A 19,975-nucleotide genomic window follows, 5' to 3' on the forward strand; every position below is an offset into this window, starting at 1 on the left:
TCTCCAGTGTGTTCATGTTTACTGATCTTGACTGAGTGAAGAAACCAACCAGAAAAAGATGTTGCCGTCAATGTAGGTGGAGCGGCAGGTCACACACACCAATGATGTGGACCAATGGCAGTTAGAAGGTGTTTAACAGCCTAAACTTTTCCTGAAAGTTTGCATTGACAGGCTGTTTCAGACCACTGCAACAAACTAAAAAAACATCTTCTTGGCCAGATTTGGTTTGAAATGACATTGCATCTGATCAAAATACATTGGCGCCTTAAAGTGCTTAATTATGGCACAGAACTATCCCTTTAATTTTGCACTCACTTGAAATAGCAGAGTATAAAGACAGCCACAAGTAATGCTGCCAGTGATATGGAGTATCCAATAGTGTACATCAGGTAAAGACGCTCAAAGACCTCCTAGTTAAACACAGAAAAGCAACACAGTTGTATCATGTCAGCGACATTTCAAACTGTATCCATGCTTTTGTTCCCTGTCTGTCACTCACTCGACGTTGTGTCGATGTAGTGACACTAGGGGTTCGATCTTGACAGCCCCAATCACCTTTGCTTAAAATAGAAAAGGCCAATGAGAACTGGCAAGTGGAATTTGCATGCCACTCTCCGTCCAGACATACGGGTATAAAAGGAGATGGCGTGCACCACTCATTCAGATTTTTTCTTCAGAGCTGAATGCATGCTTGTGTTTGTCCTCTCACCTTACGCTGCTGGATTTTACAGCGCATATCAGCGGTCACGGTCGAGTGTTGTGCTTCCCCTGGGTCTACGGGTGGTAAAAGAGTATATTCAAAAGTGTATATTTCCTTCTAAAAGTGCTCACACAAACGTTTGCCATCTTTTTAAAGATGTCCTTCCGTGTTTGCACTACTGGATGTGGCCGTTATCTCTCCCCTCCGGACATCCATGAAATCTGTCTCGAGTGCTTGGGGCACCAGCACGCCAAGGCAGCTTTCATAGAAGGGTCATGTTCTCATTGCGAGAACATGCCCATGAGAACGTTGTGGTCACGGCTCACTTCCTTCTTCATGAAGGAGCCACCGCGGCTGCTCCCCAACCTGGTCTGTCCTGGGCTGATGCTCAGCCGGCCTGGTCGGCAAGCACAGCAGGCGATCTGGATGTGGACATGGGAGCATTTCCGCTGGCTCAGCCCCCACAGACCTCCCATCCCCCAGCATGCTCGTTCTATCCGGAAGAGCTGTCGAGCGATGCAGGCGGCCTGCATCAGGGCAGGTTTAATGTGTCGTTCATGGCTCACGATGAGGATGAGCTTTTGGTCGCAGCATCGGAGGGTGGGCTTCTGCTATCGGAAGCGGACGAATCTTCTGAGCTCCCGCCCACGGGCGGTAGAGCTCAGGATGAGGTGGATTCTGAGATGGCAGCCATGCTACCCGGGCGGCTGCGAACATCGGGCTAAAGTGGAACCCTCCACCCTTCCCTGAGCGTTCGCGGCTGGATGATTGGTTTCTGGGCTCGGAGCGCGACTCACGGCCACGTCCGCCCCGGTGCCTTTCTTCCCGGAAGTGCACGAGGAGCTAACGAAGTCATGGAAGGCATCTTTTTCTGCCCGTACACGCTTCGTGGCTCGTCCACTCTGACTACCCTCAATGGCGGAGCGGCTAAGGGATATGTCGAGCTTCCCCAGGTACAGCGTGCCTTTATGCCCGCAGGGTGCAGCCACCTGGCGTGAACAACCAAGGCTCCCTTCCAAGGCCTGTAAGTTCTGTTCCTCTTTAATGACAAAGGCTTACAAGGCTGCGGGTTAGGCCGCTTCCACCCTGCACACCATGGCCATCCTGCAGGTCCACTAGGCCAAGGTGCTGAAAGATCTGCACGAGGGTAGGACCGACTCGGGCTGATGCAGACCTCGCCTTACGTGCGATGAAGGTCATGGCGCACGCCCTGGGCTGGACAATGTCTACTCTTGTGGCCCAAGAGCGGCACCTGTGGCTCAACCTTGCGGAGATGCGTGACACCGAGAAAGTCCGCTTTCTCGATGTGCCCGTCTCCCAAGGGGGGCTTTATGGCGACACCGTCGAGGATTTCGCTCATCAGTTCTAGACGGTGAGGAAGCAGACCAAGGCGATTAAGCACATCCTGCCTCGGTGCGATTCAGATGCCTTCAGGCCTCCAAAGTCCCGCACCCTGTCTGCTTCTCGCCAGAGCCGTTCCCCTGCGGTGCCGGCCCCGGCTCCTGTACCATCGGAGATCCTCCCGTGGGAAGTCGGCTCCACCTGCCCGTCAGCCAGCCCCCAAGAACTCCAGATGGGCTTCGAGGCGGTCCTGATATGGGCAGCTCAGGGATGAGGCAACTACTTCTGACTGGTCTGGCCTGGGTGATCTCTCCAGCCCCACCATCGCCCTTGGGCCAACGTGTGGTGAGTATTCCATCGCCGAGTGCCCTCTGGGCCTCAGCACCCACATGGTCAATCAAAGAGCAGTTTCCTCATTCCCTGAGCCAGCGCACTCGTGACGGTCAGGCGCTGGATGTCTTTCCAGTGAATCAGGCTAACACGAGTACCTCCCGTTCCCTCATTCTCCATCGTGAGACAGCTGGCGAACAGGTAAGTGTGCTAGTCTCTGGGGTTGCTCGCCCACCCCAGTCACCGGCCACCGTTGCGGGCTTGCACAGCAGCACATCCCCCCTGGGCTGTCTTCCAGGTGGGGCGCCTGCTCTGCCTTGCCGCAAACCACCCTTCCCCGGCACGGTAAGTCCAGTCATCCCCTTAGTGCCACTGTCACGGAGGCTGGAGGCCTGGTTAGCGCTCTCCAGCCCCTCACGATGGCTTATCAGGACGATTCGTCTCGTCTACGCGATCTAGTTCACCAGATGCCCTCCCAGGTTCAGTGGTATCCTCTCCACTATGGTGCGGGGCGATGGTGCCTCTGTCCTCCAGGCAGAGGTTGCCATCCTTCAGGCGAAGGGAGCAACCCGTAGCCGAGTTGTGCAAGGGCTTTTACAGCCCTTATTTTGTCGTGCCCAAGAGAGGGGTCAGGTCATGCCTAGCGGGTCTTCTGCCAGCGGTAGTAAATATGATCACCCAGGCCAGCACCCAACTCCACCGCACGCAGAGCTTTATTCACTCGGAGTAGCTCTTTGCCTATTTTGGAGGGCAGCAGAAGGGGAAAGCTGTCTCCAAGCAGAGGCTGGCCTATTGGATTGTGGATGCCATTTTCCTTGCATACCAATCGCAGGACTTGCTGTGCCCCTTGGGAGTCCGGGTGCACTCCACTAGAGGTGTGGTGTCCTCCTGGGCACTGGCAAGAGGGGCCTCTCTAGCAGACATATGCAGAGCTGCGGGTTGGGCTACACCCGATACCTTCATGAAGTTTTACAATCTACGCATAGAGCCAGTTTCGACCCGAGTGTTACGCGGTAACAGCAGGTAGGCCGGGCGGCCAGTTGGGTGTACCGCTTGCATTACACCTTTCCCATTTTTCAAAGGTGATAATGTGTGCCTTTTGTCCACAACAGTTCCCTGTATCCGGTGAACCCTGGACGCCTCTTTAATTCTTAAGCACTGTTCGGTGACGAACTCGGCGAAGGAGTTACGGCACCAGGCCCAGTACTCGTTGTATGCCCCTTTTCAGGTGAGCCCGTGTGCTCGGGCTCAGTGCTCCATATGTGGTGATTCCCCTTGGTATTCCCATATGATGAGTGTCCACTGTTCGGTTTCCCCGTAGGTGAACCCTGTGTTTCCTCTCACCAAAGCTTTCTCTGCCTCAGCCACTGTTGCTGCATACCCTCTCTGTAGATAGGGTCCTCCGGTGGTATCATTCCATATGTGAACTTCCCTGTTGGTAAGTCCATGTGAGGTATTCTCCACATGTTAACCTCCCTCCGGTAGGATGTGGTCTCCCTAGTGCCCTCCCTCCTGGAGAGGGAAGAGCACTTCCCAGAGCTATTCTAGAAAGTGCTTGGCAGGAAATCGCTTAACAGCAGGAAAGGCTCCGCCGGTAGCCTCATTGGGTAAGTGCCTCCTCCCCCCTTTACGGGACTAGGGAGACGCCTTACCTAACTCGCTGGAAGGTCATGACGTGGTTGAGCGCTCGCTGCGAGGCATGCAGCAACTTGCCCGTGTCAACTCTTCCATACCTCGTGACACGGTTCAGCACCAGTGGCATTTCCTATAGGAACCCCTAGTGTCACTACATTGACACAACGTCGAATGACTGACAGATAGGGAACATCTTGGTTACTGATGTAACCTCTGTTCCCTGATGGAGGGAATGAGACGTTGTGTCCCTCCTGCCGTGGCGCTGAACTGGCTGCTGACATGGCTGGGACTCTCTATTGGCTACTCAGCATAAATCTGAATGAGTGGTGCACGCCATCTCCTTTTATACACGTATGTCCGGGGCGGAGAGTGGCATGCAAATTCCACTCGCCAATTCTCATTGGCCTTTTCTATTTTAAGCAAAGGTGATTGGGGCTCTCAAGATCGAACCCCTAGTGTCACTACATCAACACAACGTCTTGTTCCCTCCATCAGGGAACAGAGTTTACATCAGTAACCAAGACGTTTTGGACCTTAATGACACAAGGACTATTCCTTCAAACAAATTCAGAATAGTGGGTAAGAAATTACTGAATATCTTTAATATTAATATAATATTCTATTCTGTTTGAACTAGATTTGTAGCTTGCACATACAAAACTCTCTGCCACAATGCTAGGGTGTTGTGGGTTGTTCCCAGGACATCATTATGTGGTTGCTAGGGTGTTTTGTGTGGTTGCTAGGGCTTTGCTAGGTGTTTGATTTCTGGCCCAAGTCAAAAGAGCCCACAAAAGTACAAAAATGGTGCGGGACAACGCAAGTTTTGTGCTGAAGTTTCATGAAACTGTTCACACCAAAATAACAATGTTGTCATAATTTAATCACCCTTATGTTGTTCCAACCCCCTATGACTTTCTTCCATGAAACACAAAAGGAGATGTGTTAAGGAAAAGAAAGTCATATGGGTTTGAAACAACATGAGGGTTTAAAAAATGTTGAGAAAATGTGAAGAATTTCCTAAAAAACTAAGGAAGATAGGGGTTTGTTCAAATCACTTTCCCAAAAATGCATACAGTAATGACTTAGTAAACACCACAAATCAGATTTTAGGTTTCTATGAATTCTTTAATATTCACACACCTCCTGATCACTATGGTTAGTATGTAGATAAGTGGTGCATTCTGTGTAGTTGGCCCATGTCCGGTTAATAGTGGACACTCGCTCCCAGTTACCAGATGCATCACAGTGCCGATACGCATGTCCTAGAATATATGTAAAACAAAAACATTAAATTAAGTAATATATAGAGAGCTGGACCACAAGGTATCAGCCTCTTACTGAATCTTTTTTTTTTGTTTTTTTTTTGTTTTGTATTTTGAGGGGTGTTTCATTTGGTTTTGTTCAGGGAGGTTGTACAGACCTCTGTGGTTGAAGTCGTAGATGTATTCAGGACACAAAACTGCAACCAGTTGACTGGGTTTTCCTGTGGGCCAGCAGATGATCCCATCCCACTCAGGAACACAGTAATTCTCTAACAATACACAAAGAATCATATTAATATGTTTTACCATAATAATAATACCACAGTGTATATCTAAAGCAGTTGATCTCAACTGATAGGTTGTGACTCATGACCCAAAAAGGTCTGTTTTGATATGGTTGATGATCTTGAATTCATGAAAATAAAAAAATAAAAAAATAAAAAATAAAAGACAACAATAAAGGCTTTTTAACTTTTTTAATAGAAGTGTCTTGGCCTTTTTTTTTTTCTTGTAATTTTTACACTGAAAACTCTAAATGTCACAGTTCTGGTGGGTCTACCTGCTGTTTTCTGTGTGTCAGTGTTTTTTGATTCCACTCTTGTGTTTACCCTGGCCACGTGAGCAGCGTGTCTGGCATTTACATGGGAACGTTAATTCATGCCACAAACAAGCTGATTGCCCTCAGCTGTCCTTGTTACCTCTCCCTATATTTTCTACCTCGTGTGTGTTGTCCATCACCAGATTGTTTTGTGTTTTTGCTCCATGCAGTCTCGCCTTCTTGTCGGTTCTGTTTGTTTTGTTTCTCACCCAGTTTATCTGTTGTGGATTCTCTCCTGTTTGGATTATACACTTTGCTGGACTGTTTCCTGAATTCCCTGTGGATTATACTCACCTGGCATCCATCATGTCTGCTGTAGCTTACCTCATCTCGCCAGGGTGTTCCACATTACTATCATCTCCTCGCCATTTCTCAGCCAGGTTGTCAGTTACCCGATGCAGCCTGAGCCCCTTACTCACCTCATTGCCACCCTGTTGACTTTATTCAATAAAAAACTGTTTCTGATTTATTCCTCTGCGTTTTGACTCCTCCCTTCAACAAACTGTGACAGAACAACCTGGTCAACAATGGACTCAGCAGAGGACCCCACGCTTCGCACCACTGTCACTCAGCAGGGTGCACTCCTCGGTCATCAGCAGGAACAACTCTCTGCTTCCAGTCAAGAGATCAAGACCATGGCTGGACAGATAGCCATACTCACATCAATGGTTCAACAACTTCAGCTCTCTCCCAACACCGGTTCCACCAATTGTGAAGCCACCGCTCCTCCACCGGCAGAATGCACGCTACCCAGCCCCGGTTGAATCCAACTACTGCATATTGTGGTGAGCCCAAGTCTTGTTGATCATTCTTGTCACAATGTTTTCTTGTATTTGCTCTCCAGCCTTCGTCATTTCCCTCAGAGAAGGCAAAGGTGTCTTCACTCTCCTCACCGAAAGAACAAGTGAATGATAAAATCACCAGTGCTGCTCATCTTTCCGGTGCTTCTCCACCGAAATGTGCAAGGTGTTCGATCGCGCAGCTGCCGTCAGGGTGACAGATCTTTGTCTGACTATTCCATCAAGCTGCTTTGTGGGGATGGAATGAGCAGGTTCTGTGGGACTGGTTTTTGCATGGGCTCTCCAAATATGCTGATGACATTTACGCACTCAGTCTTTCTGCTGCTTTGATGACTTCATTGATTTAGCCATAAGCGTGGATAATTGACTCTCTGTTCATCGCTGTCACCGCCAGATATCTTCACCCTTCAAGTCACCGGCTCCCACGGCATCTCCCAACCCACTATCCGATGCTTCTGAGCCCACATTGGAGGAGGAGCCCATGCAGGATCGGGATAACTCAGCTATCTCCAGAAGAATGTCATCGTCGCTTCATTTGTGGTCTCTGCCTCTTCTGCGGATGACCAGGACAGACCACTGCCTCATGTCTGGTAAAAGAGGCTGCTCACCAATAGAAAAGGGGTTACTGGTGAGCATCACACCACTCGACAAATCTCGTGGAAATAGAATCCTTCTCCCAGCCAGGCTGCAGTGTGGGGGTCAGATTTCATCTCACATTGACTCAGATGCAGAGTGTAACTTCATGGACAACAGCCTAGTCTCTTGGTGGTCCATTCCCATGATTCAGTTGGACAAGCCAATCTCGGCCAGCACCCTCTGTGGCACCCTCTAACTAAGGTCACTCACATTATAGCACCACTGATTTTCACCATTTCCATGCAGAGGAGATCAGGTTCTTCGTCACCCATTCTTCATCCACCCCTGTAGTATTGGGACACTCTTGGCTGACAAATTCTTGGTTGAGATTTCAGTGTTTGCTTAGAGTCCTTTTTGTCTGTCACAATGTCTTGGTTCTGCTCTACCCCTGTCTCTTCTGGTTCTGTGTTGCAGAAGGAACCAATGGACCTTACAGGAGTGCCTGAGGTCTACCACGATTTGAGGGTGGTGTTCAGCAAGTCCTGAGCTGCTTTTTTGCCTCCATACTGCCCGTATGACTGTGCCATTGATTTGCTGCCAGGCACTTCTCCGCCTCATCTTTATTCGCTCTTGGCTCCCGAGAGGGAAGCCATGGAGAAATGCATTGACGATTCTCTGGTGGCTGTTATTCATCCCTCTTCCTCTCCTGTGGGAGTGGGATTTTTCTTTGTGGGGAAGAAAGATGGTTTGATGCGCCCCTGTATAGATTATCAGGGTCTGACTACCACCCCTGGAGTCACAAGTTCAAATCCAGGGTGTGCTGAGTGACTCCAGCCAGGTCTCCTAAGCAACCAAATTGGCCCGGTTGCTAGGGAGGGTAGAGTCACATGGAGTAACCTCCTCATGGTCGCAATTAGTGGTTCTCGCTCTCAATGGGGCACGTGGTAAGTTGTGCGTGGATCATGGAGAGTAGCATTAGCCTCCATATGCGGAGTCTCAGAGGTGTCATGCACATGCACCGGATTGAGGTGAGTAACCGCGCCACCACGAGGACCTACTAAGTAGTGGGAATTGGGCATTCCAAATTGGGAGAAAAGTGGATAAAACTTTTTTTTTTTTTAAAAGAACCAGTATCATTTGCCACTGATGTCTTCGGCCTTCAAACTCTTGCAGGGTCGAACATCTTTACGAAGTTGGATCTCCGCAATGCTTATCACCTTGTTCAGATCAGGGAGGGGTATGAAGGAAAGACAGCCTTTAACATGCTGACAGGGTTTTTTGAATATTTGGTCATGCCCTTTGGCCCTTTCCATCTCACTGGCCATCTTCCAGGCACTCGTTAATGACATTCTCAGAGACATGGTCAGTCAGTTTGTATTTGTTTATCTTGATGATATTCTGATCTTCTCGCACGTCAGGAGAGTGCTTCAGCGGCTGTTGGAGAATTGCCAGTTCATCAAAGCAGAGAAGTGTGCTTTTCATGCATGGTCGGTTCTGTTCCTGGGGTTCTGTTCCTGTTCCTCATCCTTTCATGACAGTATCTGGATGGGTCCTGCCAAGGTAAAGACGGTTGCCGATTGGCCAACCCCAGATTCTTGCAAAGCAGTCCAGCAGTTTCTCGGGTTTGCCGATTTTTACCAGTGATTCATCTGTAACTTTAGCCCCATGGCTGTTCCTATTACGAGCCAAACCACCATTAAGACTCATTTCTGTTGGTCTTTACAGGCTCAAACTGCATTCATAAAGATAAAGAGCTTCTTTGTTTCAACAGATTATTGTTACTCCTGACCTGTCTTGCCAGTTTGTGGTGGAAGATGATGCGTAAGAGGTATGAGTAGGGGAAGTTTTGTCCCAAAGGGCTCCTTCAGATGAAAGTTCTTTTCCCACCGTTTGACCCCGATAGAACGGAACTACAACATCGGGAACAAGGAATTACTGGATGTCAGGTTGGCATTGGGGGAGTGGCGTCATTGCTTGGAGGGCTCTGGGGTACCTTTTGTGGTTTGGACTGACCATATGAACCTTGAATACATGCACGCCGCTAAACGCCTAAATTCCAGACAGGCTTGCTGGGCATTGTTTTATTTTTTTTTTATAGATTTGACTTTACATCTCATATCGTCCCTGGTCTAAGAACATCAAACCCAATGCGTTATCTCACTCTTTTGAAACCGAGAGCACCTCGGACTCTCCAGATTCTGTTGTTCCTCCCCACAGAGTGGTAGCGGTGATGTCTTGGAAGAACAAGTCCAGAGTCTGCTCGACTTTGCGTGACATCTCCATTCCCGCAAAGTGCCCAGAGAATCTGTTATACGTTCCTAAGTCTGTCTGAACTCACGTCCTCCAGTGGGGCCATTCCTACGATGTGGCCTGTCACCCAGGAGCAACTCGTACCCTAGCATTGAGTAAGCATCGGTTCTGGCAGCCATTGTTGGTGCGGGATGTCCGACAGTTTGTTTCTGCCTGTCCAGTTTGCGCTATCAACAAGACTTCCAGTTGTACCCCAGTGGGGCTTCTTCAGCCACTGTTAGTCCCTTCGAGACCCTGGTTTCATAATGCCATGGACTTTGTTACTGGGTTACCCCCATCCAAAACAGTCTTCTTGACTGTGGTGGACTAATTCTCGAAGGCAGCTCATTTCTTCCCTCTCCCCAAATTGCTGCAGCGAGGGAGACAGCGGCTATTGCTGTAGATCATGTCTTCTGCATTCATGGCCTCCCAACAGATGTGGTCTCTGGTAGGGGGCCCAAATTTGTGTCAAGGTTTTGGGCAGAATTCTTTCAACAGCTGGGAGCAATGGTAAGCTTGTCATCTGGGTTCCATCCCCAGACAAACGGGCAGAGAAAGCGGGCCAATCAGGATCTGAAGAGGACCCTGTGCTGCGTGGCTTCCCGGGAACCGTCATCTTGGAGTTCTAAATTGACCTGGGATGAGTATGTGCATTATTACCTTCCCATCTCGTCTACAGGTCTGTCACCCTTCCAGTGATGTTTAGGCTACCAGCCCCCATTATTCCCCTCCCAAGAACTCAACGCTGTTTTTCCTTCTGCTCATGCCTTCATTCAAAGGTGCCGGTGCACCTGGAGTACTGCCAGAGAAGCCCTTCATCGGACTGGTGATTGAAACAAAGCATCAGTCTGGTTGTCTGCCCAGGATATCCTGCTCCGACTCCCCTCACGTAAGCTGGGACCCAAATTTACTGGACCTCGGGACATCCTGGATCATGCCGTCATCGATGAGTTTCATCAACGTCGTGGTGGACCTCCTGGGTGGGCATCCTTGAGTACTGTCACATTTCTGGTGGGTCTACCTGTGTTTTTCCTGCGTGTTTGTTTCCAGTTCGCGCCGCTCACGAGCTGATTGCCATCACCTGTTCCTCGTTACCTCTTACTATATCTTCTCCCTCATGTGTGTGGTCTGTCGCCAGATTGTTTTGTGTGTTTTCTCCATGCAGACTTGCCTTCCTGTCAGTTCTGTTTGTTTTGTTTCTCACCCATTTTATCTGTTTCCTGAATTCCCTGTGGATTATACTCACCTGGTATCCATCCTGTCTGCTGTTGCTTTCCTTTCCTAGCAGGTGTATCCCACACTGCCATCATCTCCTAGCCATTCCTCAGTCAGGTTGCCAGTTCCCAGCTGCAGCCTGAGCCTGGTTGTTCCTATCTGCCTTACTCACCTCATTGCCACCCTGTTGACTTTATTTCAATAAAGACTGTTTCTTATTTATTCCTCTGCGTTTGAGTCCTCCATTCAACCGACCATGACACTAATATGTTGAATTTACTCAACTGATTGAGTAAACATGTTCCCTCAATTGAACTGAGTAATAGCATCTACAAAATGTAATTAAGTTCACTTATCTTGGTGTTCATATAGAATGAACTTAACTATTTAAATTACGGTAACTAGATGCAAGTACACTTAATTCAGATTTGCTATTTAAATATTGTTGTTTCTACTTAGTAATTTCAGTTGAATTGACTTAAATTTAGATCATACAATAACACAGATCAAATAAAAAAGATTATAACCGCTTCTAGGTCAGTCATTTATTAAACTTAATTCTCCCCTGAAATGCATATATGCCTGTACTTCAGTTACAAATGCACAAGGAGAACTGAGATAGTGTTAACTATCTTTCAATCTGATCAAATTCAATCCTAGATCACCCTAATGGTGACATCACACAAAACAACTATTTGCATCAAACAACATAAATTATACTACAAAAGAGCTAAAACCCTTACCATTCTTAACAACAACTATTTAAGTGCTTCCATATGTTCACTTTGACCAAGGAAACATAAATAATTAAAGTGCAAGGGATTATGGGTATTTCCATAGCTTCAGTTTTGTACTCAGTTGTTTGAGTTATTAACACTTAAAATCTAAAGTCTAATTTGTTAGATAAATAAGTTCAAGGAACACAGATATTTGAGCTATGAGCTCAAAACTTGACTTTTGAAGTAATGTTTAATTAAGCCAACTTGATATTTCCAGTAATGACAACATTAGGGTTGTGACTGAACTGCATGACTGAAACCCAACCAAAGAGCACCTTCTAACTCTAATACTGAGGGTTAGCAATCATCACTAACTAGACCAACATTTCATTTTCACAGAGTTTTTAGAGAAGCACCATGTTATAAATCGTCCTGGGAAAAACTTTATATTAATGTTTACTTTGTTAAGGGTTTATAAAGGGGTTCATTAATGACTAATAGGCAGTGGCGATTTCTCAGGGCCAGCAAAGCCTTCTCTGCTAGCGTAACATGCCTAATAAATACATATTTTTCATCCTTTCATTCTCATTGACCTTTTTGCCTATGTATTTTCAATCGCTTTCCACTCCTAATTCATCTACAAACAAATAGCAAAAAACAAAAAGTTTATCCAATCAGAATTTATTCCTCGATGCTTACAAGCAAAGTGTGACAACTGTTTCGCAAATCGCATGCTCCTCAGCTGAAGTAGCGCGTGAGTCTGAGCTTCACCCCATCAGGCCTTCAGAATTTCCACAGAATCCCTCAACACTGCAGTGAATAGGCATCTAAAGTCAGATTGTCAGAATCATCAGCCAATCAGATTGATTTATTTGTTCTTGGTGGGTGTGGACTTTAGGATATGTCCCAGTCCAGGCCTTCTAGCTGGCCTTGAGTGACGCAATCATGCTTTAAGTGATGTACATAATTTGAAAGCGAAGAGCGTGAGATCTTGCTGACGAGTCAGCTGTTATAACTGCCACATCACCATTGTGAAAGAGATCCTTATGGATTTAAAAACACAAGATGTTCTGCATGATCATGCAATTGATTAAATAAACAGGAAAAGAGGACTGATTTTCACCTCAAGCATATTGCTTTTTGCATTGTTATAACAACATCAGGAGTTTTCTAAGTGTAAATTAGGCTGCTGGAGCATTCAGTGTTGGATCAAGTTTTGAAAAGTAACCGTGTACCCTGACGAAACAAAATTTATTGCAAGCAAAATTTAAATCGCAAATATTATTAGAGAGCTTTTTCTTGGTATTAGACCTCCTTTGTTCTGGCTTTCGTGCGTGGACATATTTTGAATGATAGGCATACTGTGTCTTATTCATTGTGAAACTGTGTTTTTTTAATGGCATGAATGAAGGCCTAGACTTAAAATACATTGGCCACGGCTGCTAATAGGTCATTTACAAATGTATTATAAATTATTGATATGCATTTATAACAACATGCATAAAAAGGGCAACTTTCATGCAATACTTTACATTTTAACTTGTTATAAATGCTAAATAAATACACTTATTCATACCTATATAAATTAAAAACATAAAATACCATTATTCACAATTCAGCAAAATAGACAGTATTCGATTACATTATCAAACACGCCCTCGCAGCCATGACATAGGAAGACGCTTTCTCCAGTACCTTTGAGATAAATACATTTAGATAAAAGCACTGTGACCGCAAAAAACATTTATGTTTATTTAGGAACATTGAATAGTATTTTACAAAGGTGTTATGAGAAGATAAATAAAAGAAAAAACTTAAGTGGTGGATTGGATCCTTCCAACTTCTAAGAAAAAAAGCTTCTGCTTCTGATATTACCCACATGCTGTGATTTTCTCAATTGTTCATGCATATAGTGCTTACACTGGGAAAGATCAATTGAGAAGATGACTGCTTTAGCTATGTTGCCAACCACAACACATTGTAGCACACGTTAAATACTACAACTAAATATTTCTTGTTAAAGATGTGCATAAGCTTTATGTATACTAATGCTACTCTATAAAAATAAAGACATAAAAGACATTACTGGGTCTGGCCTACAGTATGTATTTATAAACCAGAAGGCACTGAGATCAAAATAATGGTTGAATATATCTGTGAAATATTGCTTTTATCTGTTTCTCAGTTTCAACACCTGCCATGGGATTCTCCTCCATTGTAAATGTGCTGTGAACTGTTTTATTTATAGATTTAGTTCTGCCGTACACTTTCTTAGCTCACTTCATTAACCGTGTTTAAATAATATGAGAAATAATAATAAAAAATTTTTTAAACAGATTTGTGTGCTTTTTCAGTTTTTACTCTTTTCTTTTTATTATCATTTTATGCATTCATTGTATATTCATATATCAAGAAGGGTCTCTGCTCTTTATTCATAATCTTGTAGCTCTGTCTTAGACAACGACATTTACAATGACTGAGTGTTTACTCCTAACTTTAGAGACGAGACCCAGCCAAGCTAGTATTAGTCTATTGTAACATTTTCTACTTGAAAATAAGTGTAATAAATGAGACACAGACAAACACTTAATAATATCTGAGTATAAAATAAATACGAGCCTACACACTAGATATGAAAGCAAGCTTGTGTGTGCTGATGCTAATTGTCCCGGTTCAAGTCCTTGCTGCTTTATGTAAACAAGGTACAGAATGCTAGTGTTGTAGGTTCTAGATTCAATTAATTGTCATTCAGCATTTACACGTGTTCAAGAGATTAAAATATTTTACTAAAAGGTCAAGAGAGCAACAGAAGAACACTTCCAAAGGGAGAAAGCATTCGACTGTACTTCAACCTTCAGCTGGCCAGTCTGTATTATTCCACTTATGTAATAATGGGAAAGATATAGTGTTGCAAGATTTGCCTTAAAAAAAAATGTGATCAGAAGACACACAGCTGAAAGGGTTTTGTTGTTGTTTTTGTTAATCCTGGCTAACTACATAGCCCTTCTTTTCTTACTAAAAAAAAAAAAAACACTTAGATTTTCATTCCTTTGTGTTTTTTTTTTTTTTTTTTTTTTGCCAGTCGGTCAGATTATAGCAACTATACTACACAACTGGATACCATTTAAAAATAAAAATAAACAGATTATATACTATATAAACATGATAGTTCATACCAAACTTGAAATACTGCTCTTTTTATAGTATTTAGAAATTCTATTTCTCCCACTGCATCAAAAGACAAACTGTTTGGACATGTGTCTCCCTGCAATCTGGTGACAGTGCTTGTTGTGACATCATCATAATAGTATCTATTATAGTGAGAATAAAAAGAGGGAATTTGTCAGTTTGCTACAGTCCACTTTATGTTTAATTACTGTAATGTCTTGACTCACTTGTGTGATCAGTTTCCTTGTCACGTTGATGTCAAAAGAATGGTGCTACTCAGAGGGGTGTCCCCACTTTCCTAGTCCTTGTTACCTAAAGTTCTCTGCAAAAACACTTTTCAGGTCTTCATACTCATTCACAGTATATATCATATAATAAACCCTGATGACCATTAAACCATACTGAACTCTATATACATGGGTTACTAATGTTGAATAAGTGTTAGGCATTTATAACATTTAAGGAAACATTACTCATTCAGGCAAGTTTTGCATTAAAGGCACCATTTTTATGCATGCTGTTATAATCGCATTTATTAACCCTTAACAAAGGGAACATTAGTGTTACCACGGTCCTTTATGTCTCATGCTCTCAAGTATAGGTTTAAAATACAAATCTAATTTCTCACCAAAGAACTAACAATAATGCATACATCATGTAGGGTGCGCTTGCACTACAGTACCTTTGACCACATCCAGCTGAGCACGAATTCTTCTCTCACATCTTGCCCGTGCACCAATTAGAAGAAAGATCTGCTCATCTCTGGTTATGACATCATCAGAATCAATCTGTAACAATAGCAACAGAAAAGAGTGAGTTTTCCCTTAGGGTCAAGATTTGGCAGGTTAGTATGGTCCAGTCTTAAAAGTGTAAAACTGTCTTTTTTTTTCCCCGTCTGCTGCCTTTAAAGTCACAGGTAGTCGCTAGTGATAGGATTTTTAGATACAGACATCGTATGTCAGTCAACTCAAGAACGCGCATGCGCATTAGCTGAACCAGCCTGAAAAATAGAATTTTTTTAGCATGATCTGAGCTAAAGAAGTGCAATTTATGATACCATTGTTGTCAGACAAAGGATAGTTCACTCAAAAATGAAAATTCTCTCATCATTTACTCACCCTCATGCCATCCCAGATGTGTATGACTTTCTTTCTTCTGCAGAACACAAATGAAGATTTTTAGAAGAATATCTCAGCTATTTAGGTCAATCCATATTTAAATCTTTTTTTACTAAAAATGTTATTCTATGGCCAGTTGTGGTATGAACGTTCACGAGGGTGGAGTTCAAACTGCCTCTCTCATGACGTAAGCACGTTGGCATATCATCGGATCCCTTGGATGGTCTGAAATCGGCAGGGGAAAAATGTGCACTGCACACCCTCAATATTTTAAGTGACTCGATGGGTGTTTTGATATCTCAGTGAACAGCAAGCAGCCATAACTTCAGTCGCTCAGGATCATTGATAGGGAATCTGTGAAAAGTTAGTCTTTCCTCTTGCAATGATGCCCACGGATATAATCTAAAGTTTTTCAGTAGGCTGAGGAATCCAGGATAAGCACATGCTAGCACCATCTTGAAAAAGAAACAGATACAAATACAAATCTATTGCAAAACCAATTCAGCTTCTGTATAACATTCCTCCTCTGTTGTAAACAACACAGCACTTCTGAATTTTACATAATTCACACGTTAGTTCTCACGTAAAATTTCCAAAGCGCTTTTCAAAGTGAGAGGCAGCATGTATTCGACCCTCGTGACCAAGCTGGGCAGAAGCTAAATTTTATAGTTAAAAAAGTTTTAAATATTGATCTTTTTTTTACACACACCTAACGTTTTGCTTCAGAAGACCTTATTTAATCCACTGGAGTTATGAAGTATTTTGTTTATGATGGCAATATGTGCTTTATGGAGCTTCAGGTTTTGGAACCCATTCACTTGCATTGTATGGACCTATAGAGCTGAGATATTTTTTATAAAAATCTTAATTTGTGTTCTGAAGAAGAAAAAAAATCATACATATCTGGGATGGCATGAGGGTGAATAAATTATGAGATAATTTTCTTTCTTTTTTTTTCTTTTTTATTGGTGAATGAATTTTTTTGCCGCTTTTTTACATTTAAAATAGCTGCCCAACCTACCCGGGGCCGGGAGCGTTCCAAAGATGGCTGCCTAGTGGACAGGCTTGCCTTGGACCTGATATACGGTTCAGGTGATATGTTAAAAAAGTTGAAAAATGGTAGATTTCAAATTATGTAGTTCCAGGGGGTTCTGTGCCAGCCAAGCAACTGCCATTGAAATGGATGGGAATGTTATTGATAAGCTCTTTTCAGATATTATAGACCTCCTTGGTCTTACCCCACTCTATCTTCACTACAAAACACAGCAGTAAATACTCATTCCAGATCAACTCAGTTTAGTGAGGTGATAGCAAGCAATGAAAAAATCCAGTAGAATCAATGTTTCTGATGCTTTTAGTATTTCTACTTTCGTACAGTTTTATCTGCATTGCAGAGATGTACAGTATGTGACATTCCAGATCACAAATAACAGACAAATCCTCCCTTTATTTTTATCCGTATACATGTTAGTTTTCCATTTTCCACTGTCTCAGCTAAAATTTTCAACAAATTGTCCATCTATCACCAAATGTGGCACACCTTCTTATAGTCTGATGTGCTGTCTTCCGGTGTTGTGAAATATTTGACTGTCCTGTGGTATGTGGCGAGCTCTCTTAAACCTTCAGAGCGAGAGACACCCCCACCCATCGGCATCCCTCACTATCACCCTGATCTCAGGGTTACACACAGCTGGAGAAACACTGGAGCGTTTGTGCCCTGAATACATTTCACAACCACCAAACAAAACCAGCACAAACTCACACACTTACTGACCATAAGACATTGGAAAGACAGTGTATTTGTCTGTGTGCGTGAGAGTGAGGAAGAAAGAAAGAAAGAAAGAAAGACACAAAGAAAGAAAGAAACACACCAACAAATAGGAAGGTAAACGTCTTATGAGATAAAGAATGTCCGTCTAGAAAAAAGCATGTCCAACGTTTGTTAGTGGCCTAATTTGTTTTTGTTTATGGATTTATATCTAGTGGTATTATTAGAAATTAGATTTTTCTTTAATAAATATATACTAGGTCTATATAGATCTATATTTTTACATTTTCTGAAGAAATTATTCTGTAAGTTTTTTGATCAAATTCAGAAGACAGTGGTGCTTGCCCATTCAAAACTCATCGCCTCTATGCTAAGGTGTTCTGAACATTTTATAGCGCATTAATGTTCTGGGTTGTTGCAAAGGTGTTCTGGATGGTTTATTACAGGCCCAAGTCAAAAGACACCATTTCACAGTTTCTTTTCTGGTCTCTAAATATGGCTCAATTAGAATTTTAATTGAATTTAAGATAAAAATGCACACTTGCATGCTTAAACTGTGAATTCGAAACTGTGCATTCTTTTATGACTTAGAATGTTTGTAAATCTGATCTTCTAAGATGTTTATCAGATATTAATTAGAATGCAAAGCTTTCCAGATGAAACACTCCTAAACAGTCATCTCATGTACGTGGGCTATCTGGGATAATAAAAGCTATACCACTGTGTTTTTCATTCATTACAGTTGTATGTACAATATTCGTATTTGGATATTCAATATATATATATGTACAGACATGGAGTCAGTTTAAGGAAGTCTTCCTGCGTTCATTCTTGAATGAGGATTTTGAGGATGAAACTGCAAGAAGGCTCCTAGAGAGAAAACAAGGTGCACAAGAGAGCCTAAAAGATTTTGCGTTCCACTACAGAGCCCTTTGTTTAAGATGGAAAAAGGATATGTCTGAAAAAGAAATCCTGCAATCTATTCCTAGAAATTGTAACCCTCATCTGTCCAGCCTACTTCAAGGAACAGTATGAGATGTTGGTGAGTTGGTAAGAATTAGCACACAAATTGAGAAAGACTTGGATGAAGCAAAAAGGTACTGGAACAATGTTAACTCCGAGTCTCAATAGAAGTCACAACCTAGCCGAGAAGCATTTCCTAAACCACCACATGCTAACACAAGAGTAATGCAGTCAGTCCAGAAGCCCCCAATGCAAGATCAGAACATGATTACCTTGCCCTTACTACTTTGCAGCAGGTATTTACAAGTACACTTTCCTTGATCTAAGAGTCCTGTCGGAGGCAGTTGAAACATCATGAGCAATGGAAATCAAGTATTGGACAAACTTTTCTGTTAGCAAATTGACAAAGGCGAGCTGCTTTAGGAAATTCTGACTAGGAGTGTGAACTTCAAGGTCAGAGACTCAAGTTGACATTGTATGTGATGAGAGACTCAGAGATGATTCCATTCTTGTCTCACAAATCTTCTTTCAAACTTTCACTGCACTTCTACCTTGCCTTACCTGCACCAGAAATACCAGTTGAAACCTTACAATCTATCTGCCAACTAACCCTGAATACAGACACCACTGATCAGTAGAAAATCCAACTAACAAATCTGATGAGAGTTTGGCCGACCGTCTGCACTCATGAGATTGGTCATTAAAAAATAGTAAGACACCACATTATCACAACAGATGAAGTACCTGTAAGAAAAAGAGCATACAGTGTGTCAGTACACAAACAACAGTTTATTGACTGTGAAATTCAAGAGTCGTTAAGCAAGAACTTTATTCATCCTTTAGTTTCCCCATGGGTTTCACCAGTTGTCGTTGTGCCTAAAAAAAGACGGAGATTCAAGACTGTGTGTGGACTATCATGGTTAAATGCAAAAACCCACTTGGATGGCTATCCCATGCCCCAGATCCAAGATATACTAGAGTGTTTGCATGGAGCTTCGATATTCAGTACTCTAGTTCCGAAAAATCAGATACTGGCAGGTTGAAATGGAGCCTGATAGCATACAAAAGACTGCTTTTGTAACATTTTCTACATCTTCCCTTCAGCCTCAAGAATGCTACGGCTTCATTTCAAAGATTGATGGAGGATGTGCTCAAAGACATCAAAGGGAAATGTTTCATTTACATAGACGAAATTGTGGTGTACTCAAGAAATGAACAAGAACACTTGCAACATCTGAATCAAGTTTTCAGCGTCTTCATCAAGCTGGTCTTACTTTGAATCGCAATAAGTGTAACCTTGTACAAAGATCACTCACTTTCTTAGGACATGTTGTATTCAGTGAAGGAGTCAAGACAGATCCTTCCAAGGTTGAAGCAATCTGTGATTTTCCAGTACCTCAAACACTCAAGGATGTACAACGATTCTTAGGATTAGCAGGTTGGTATCATAGATTCGTATCTAATTTCTCAGAAAAATCTGCACCTCTTCATGC

The 19,975-nt window shown here is 43.3% G+C and overlaps 1 protein-coding gene across 1 annotated transcript in view; it reads right to left on the reverse strand.

Annotated features, from left to right (window-relative positions):
- pth3r (parathyroid hormone 3 receptor) overlaps window positions 1-19,975 on the reverse strand; it is an 81,363-nt gene that overhangs the window by 35,248 nt on the left and 26,140 nt on the right. The window contains exons 3-6 of the mRNA XM_051674497.1: window positions 15,316-15,421; window positions 5,427-5,537; window positions 5,147-5,268; window positions 316-410 (exon numbers count right to left, since the gene is read on the reverse strand). Of these exons, the coding sequence (XP_051530457.1) occupies window positions 316-410; window positions 5,147-5,268; window positions 5,427-5,537; window positions 15,316-15,421 (434 nt within the window). The remainder of the gene's footprint in view (window positions 1-315; window positions 411-5,146; window positions 5,269-5,426; window positions 5,538-15,315; window positions 15,422-19,975) is intronic.

Source organism: Myxocyprinus asiaticus, chromosome 36 (genome assembly GCF_019703515.2).
Source record: "Myxocyprinus asiaticus isolate MX2 ecotype Aquarium Trade chromosome 36, UBuf_Myxa_2, whole genome shotgun sequence".
Classification (NCBI taxonomy): Eukaryota; Metazoa; Chordata; class Actinopteri; order Cypriniformes; family Catostomidae; genus Myxocyprinus; species Myxocyprinus asiaticus.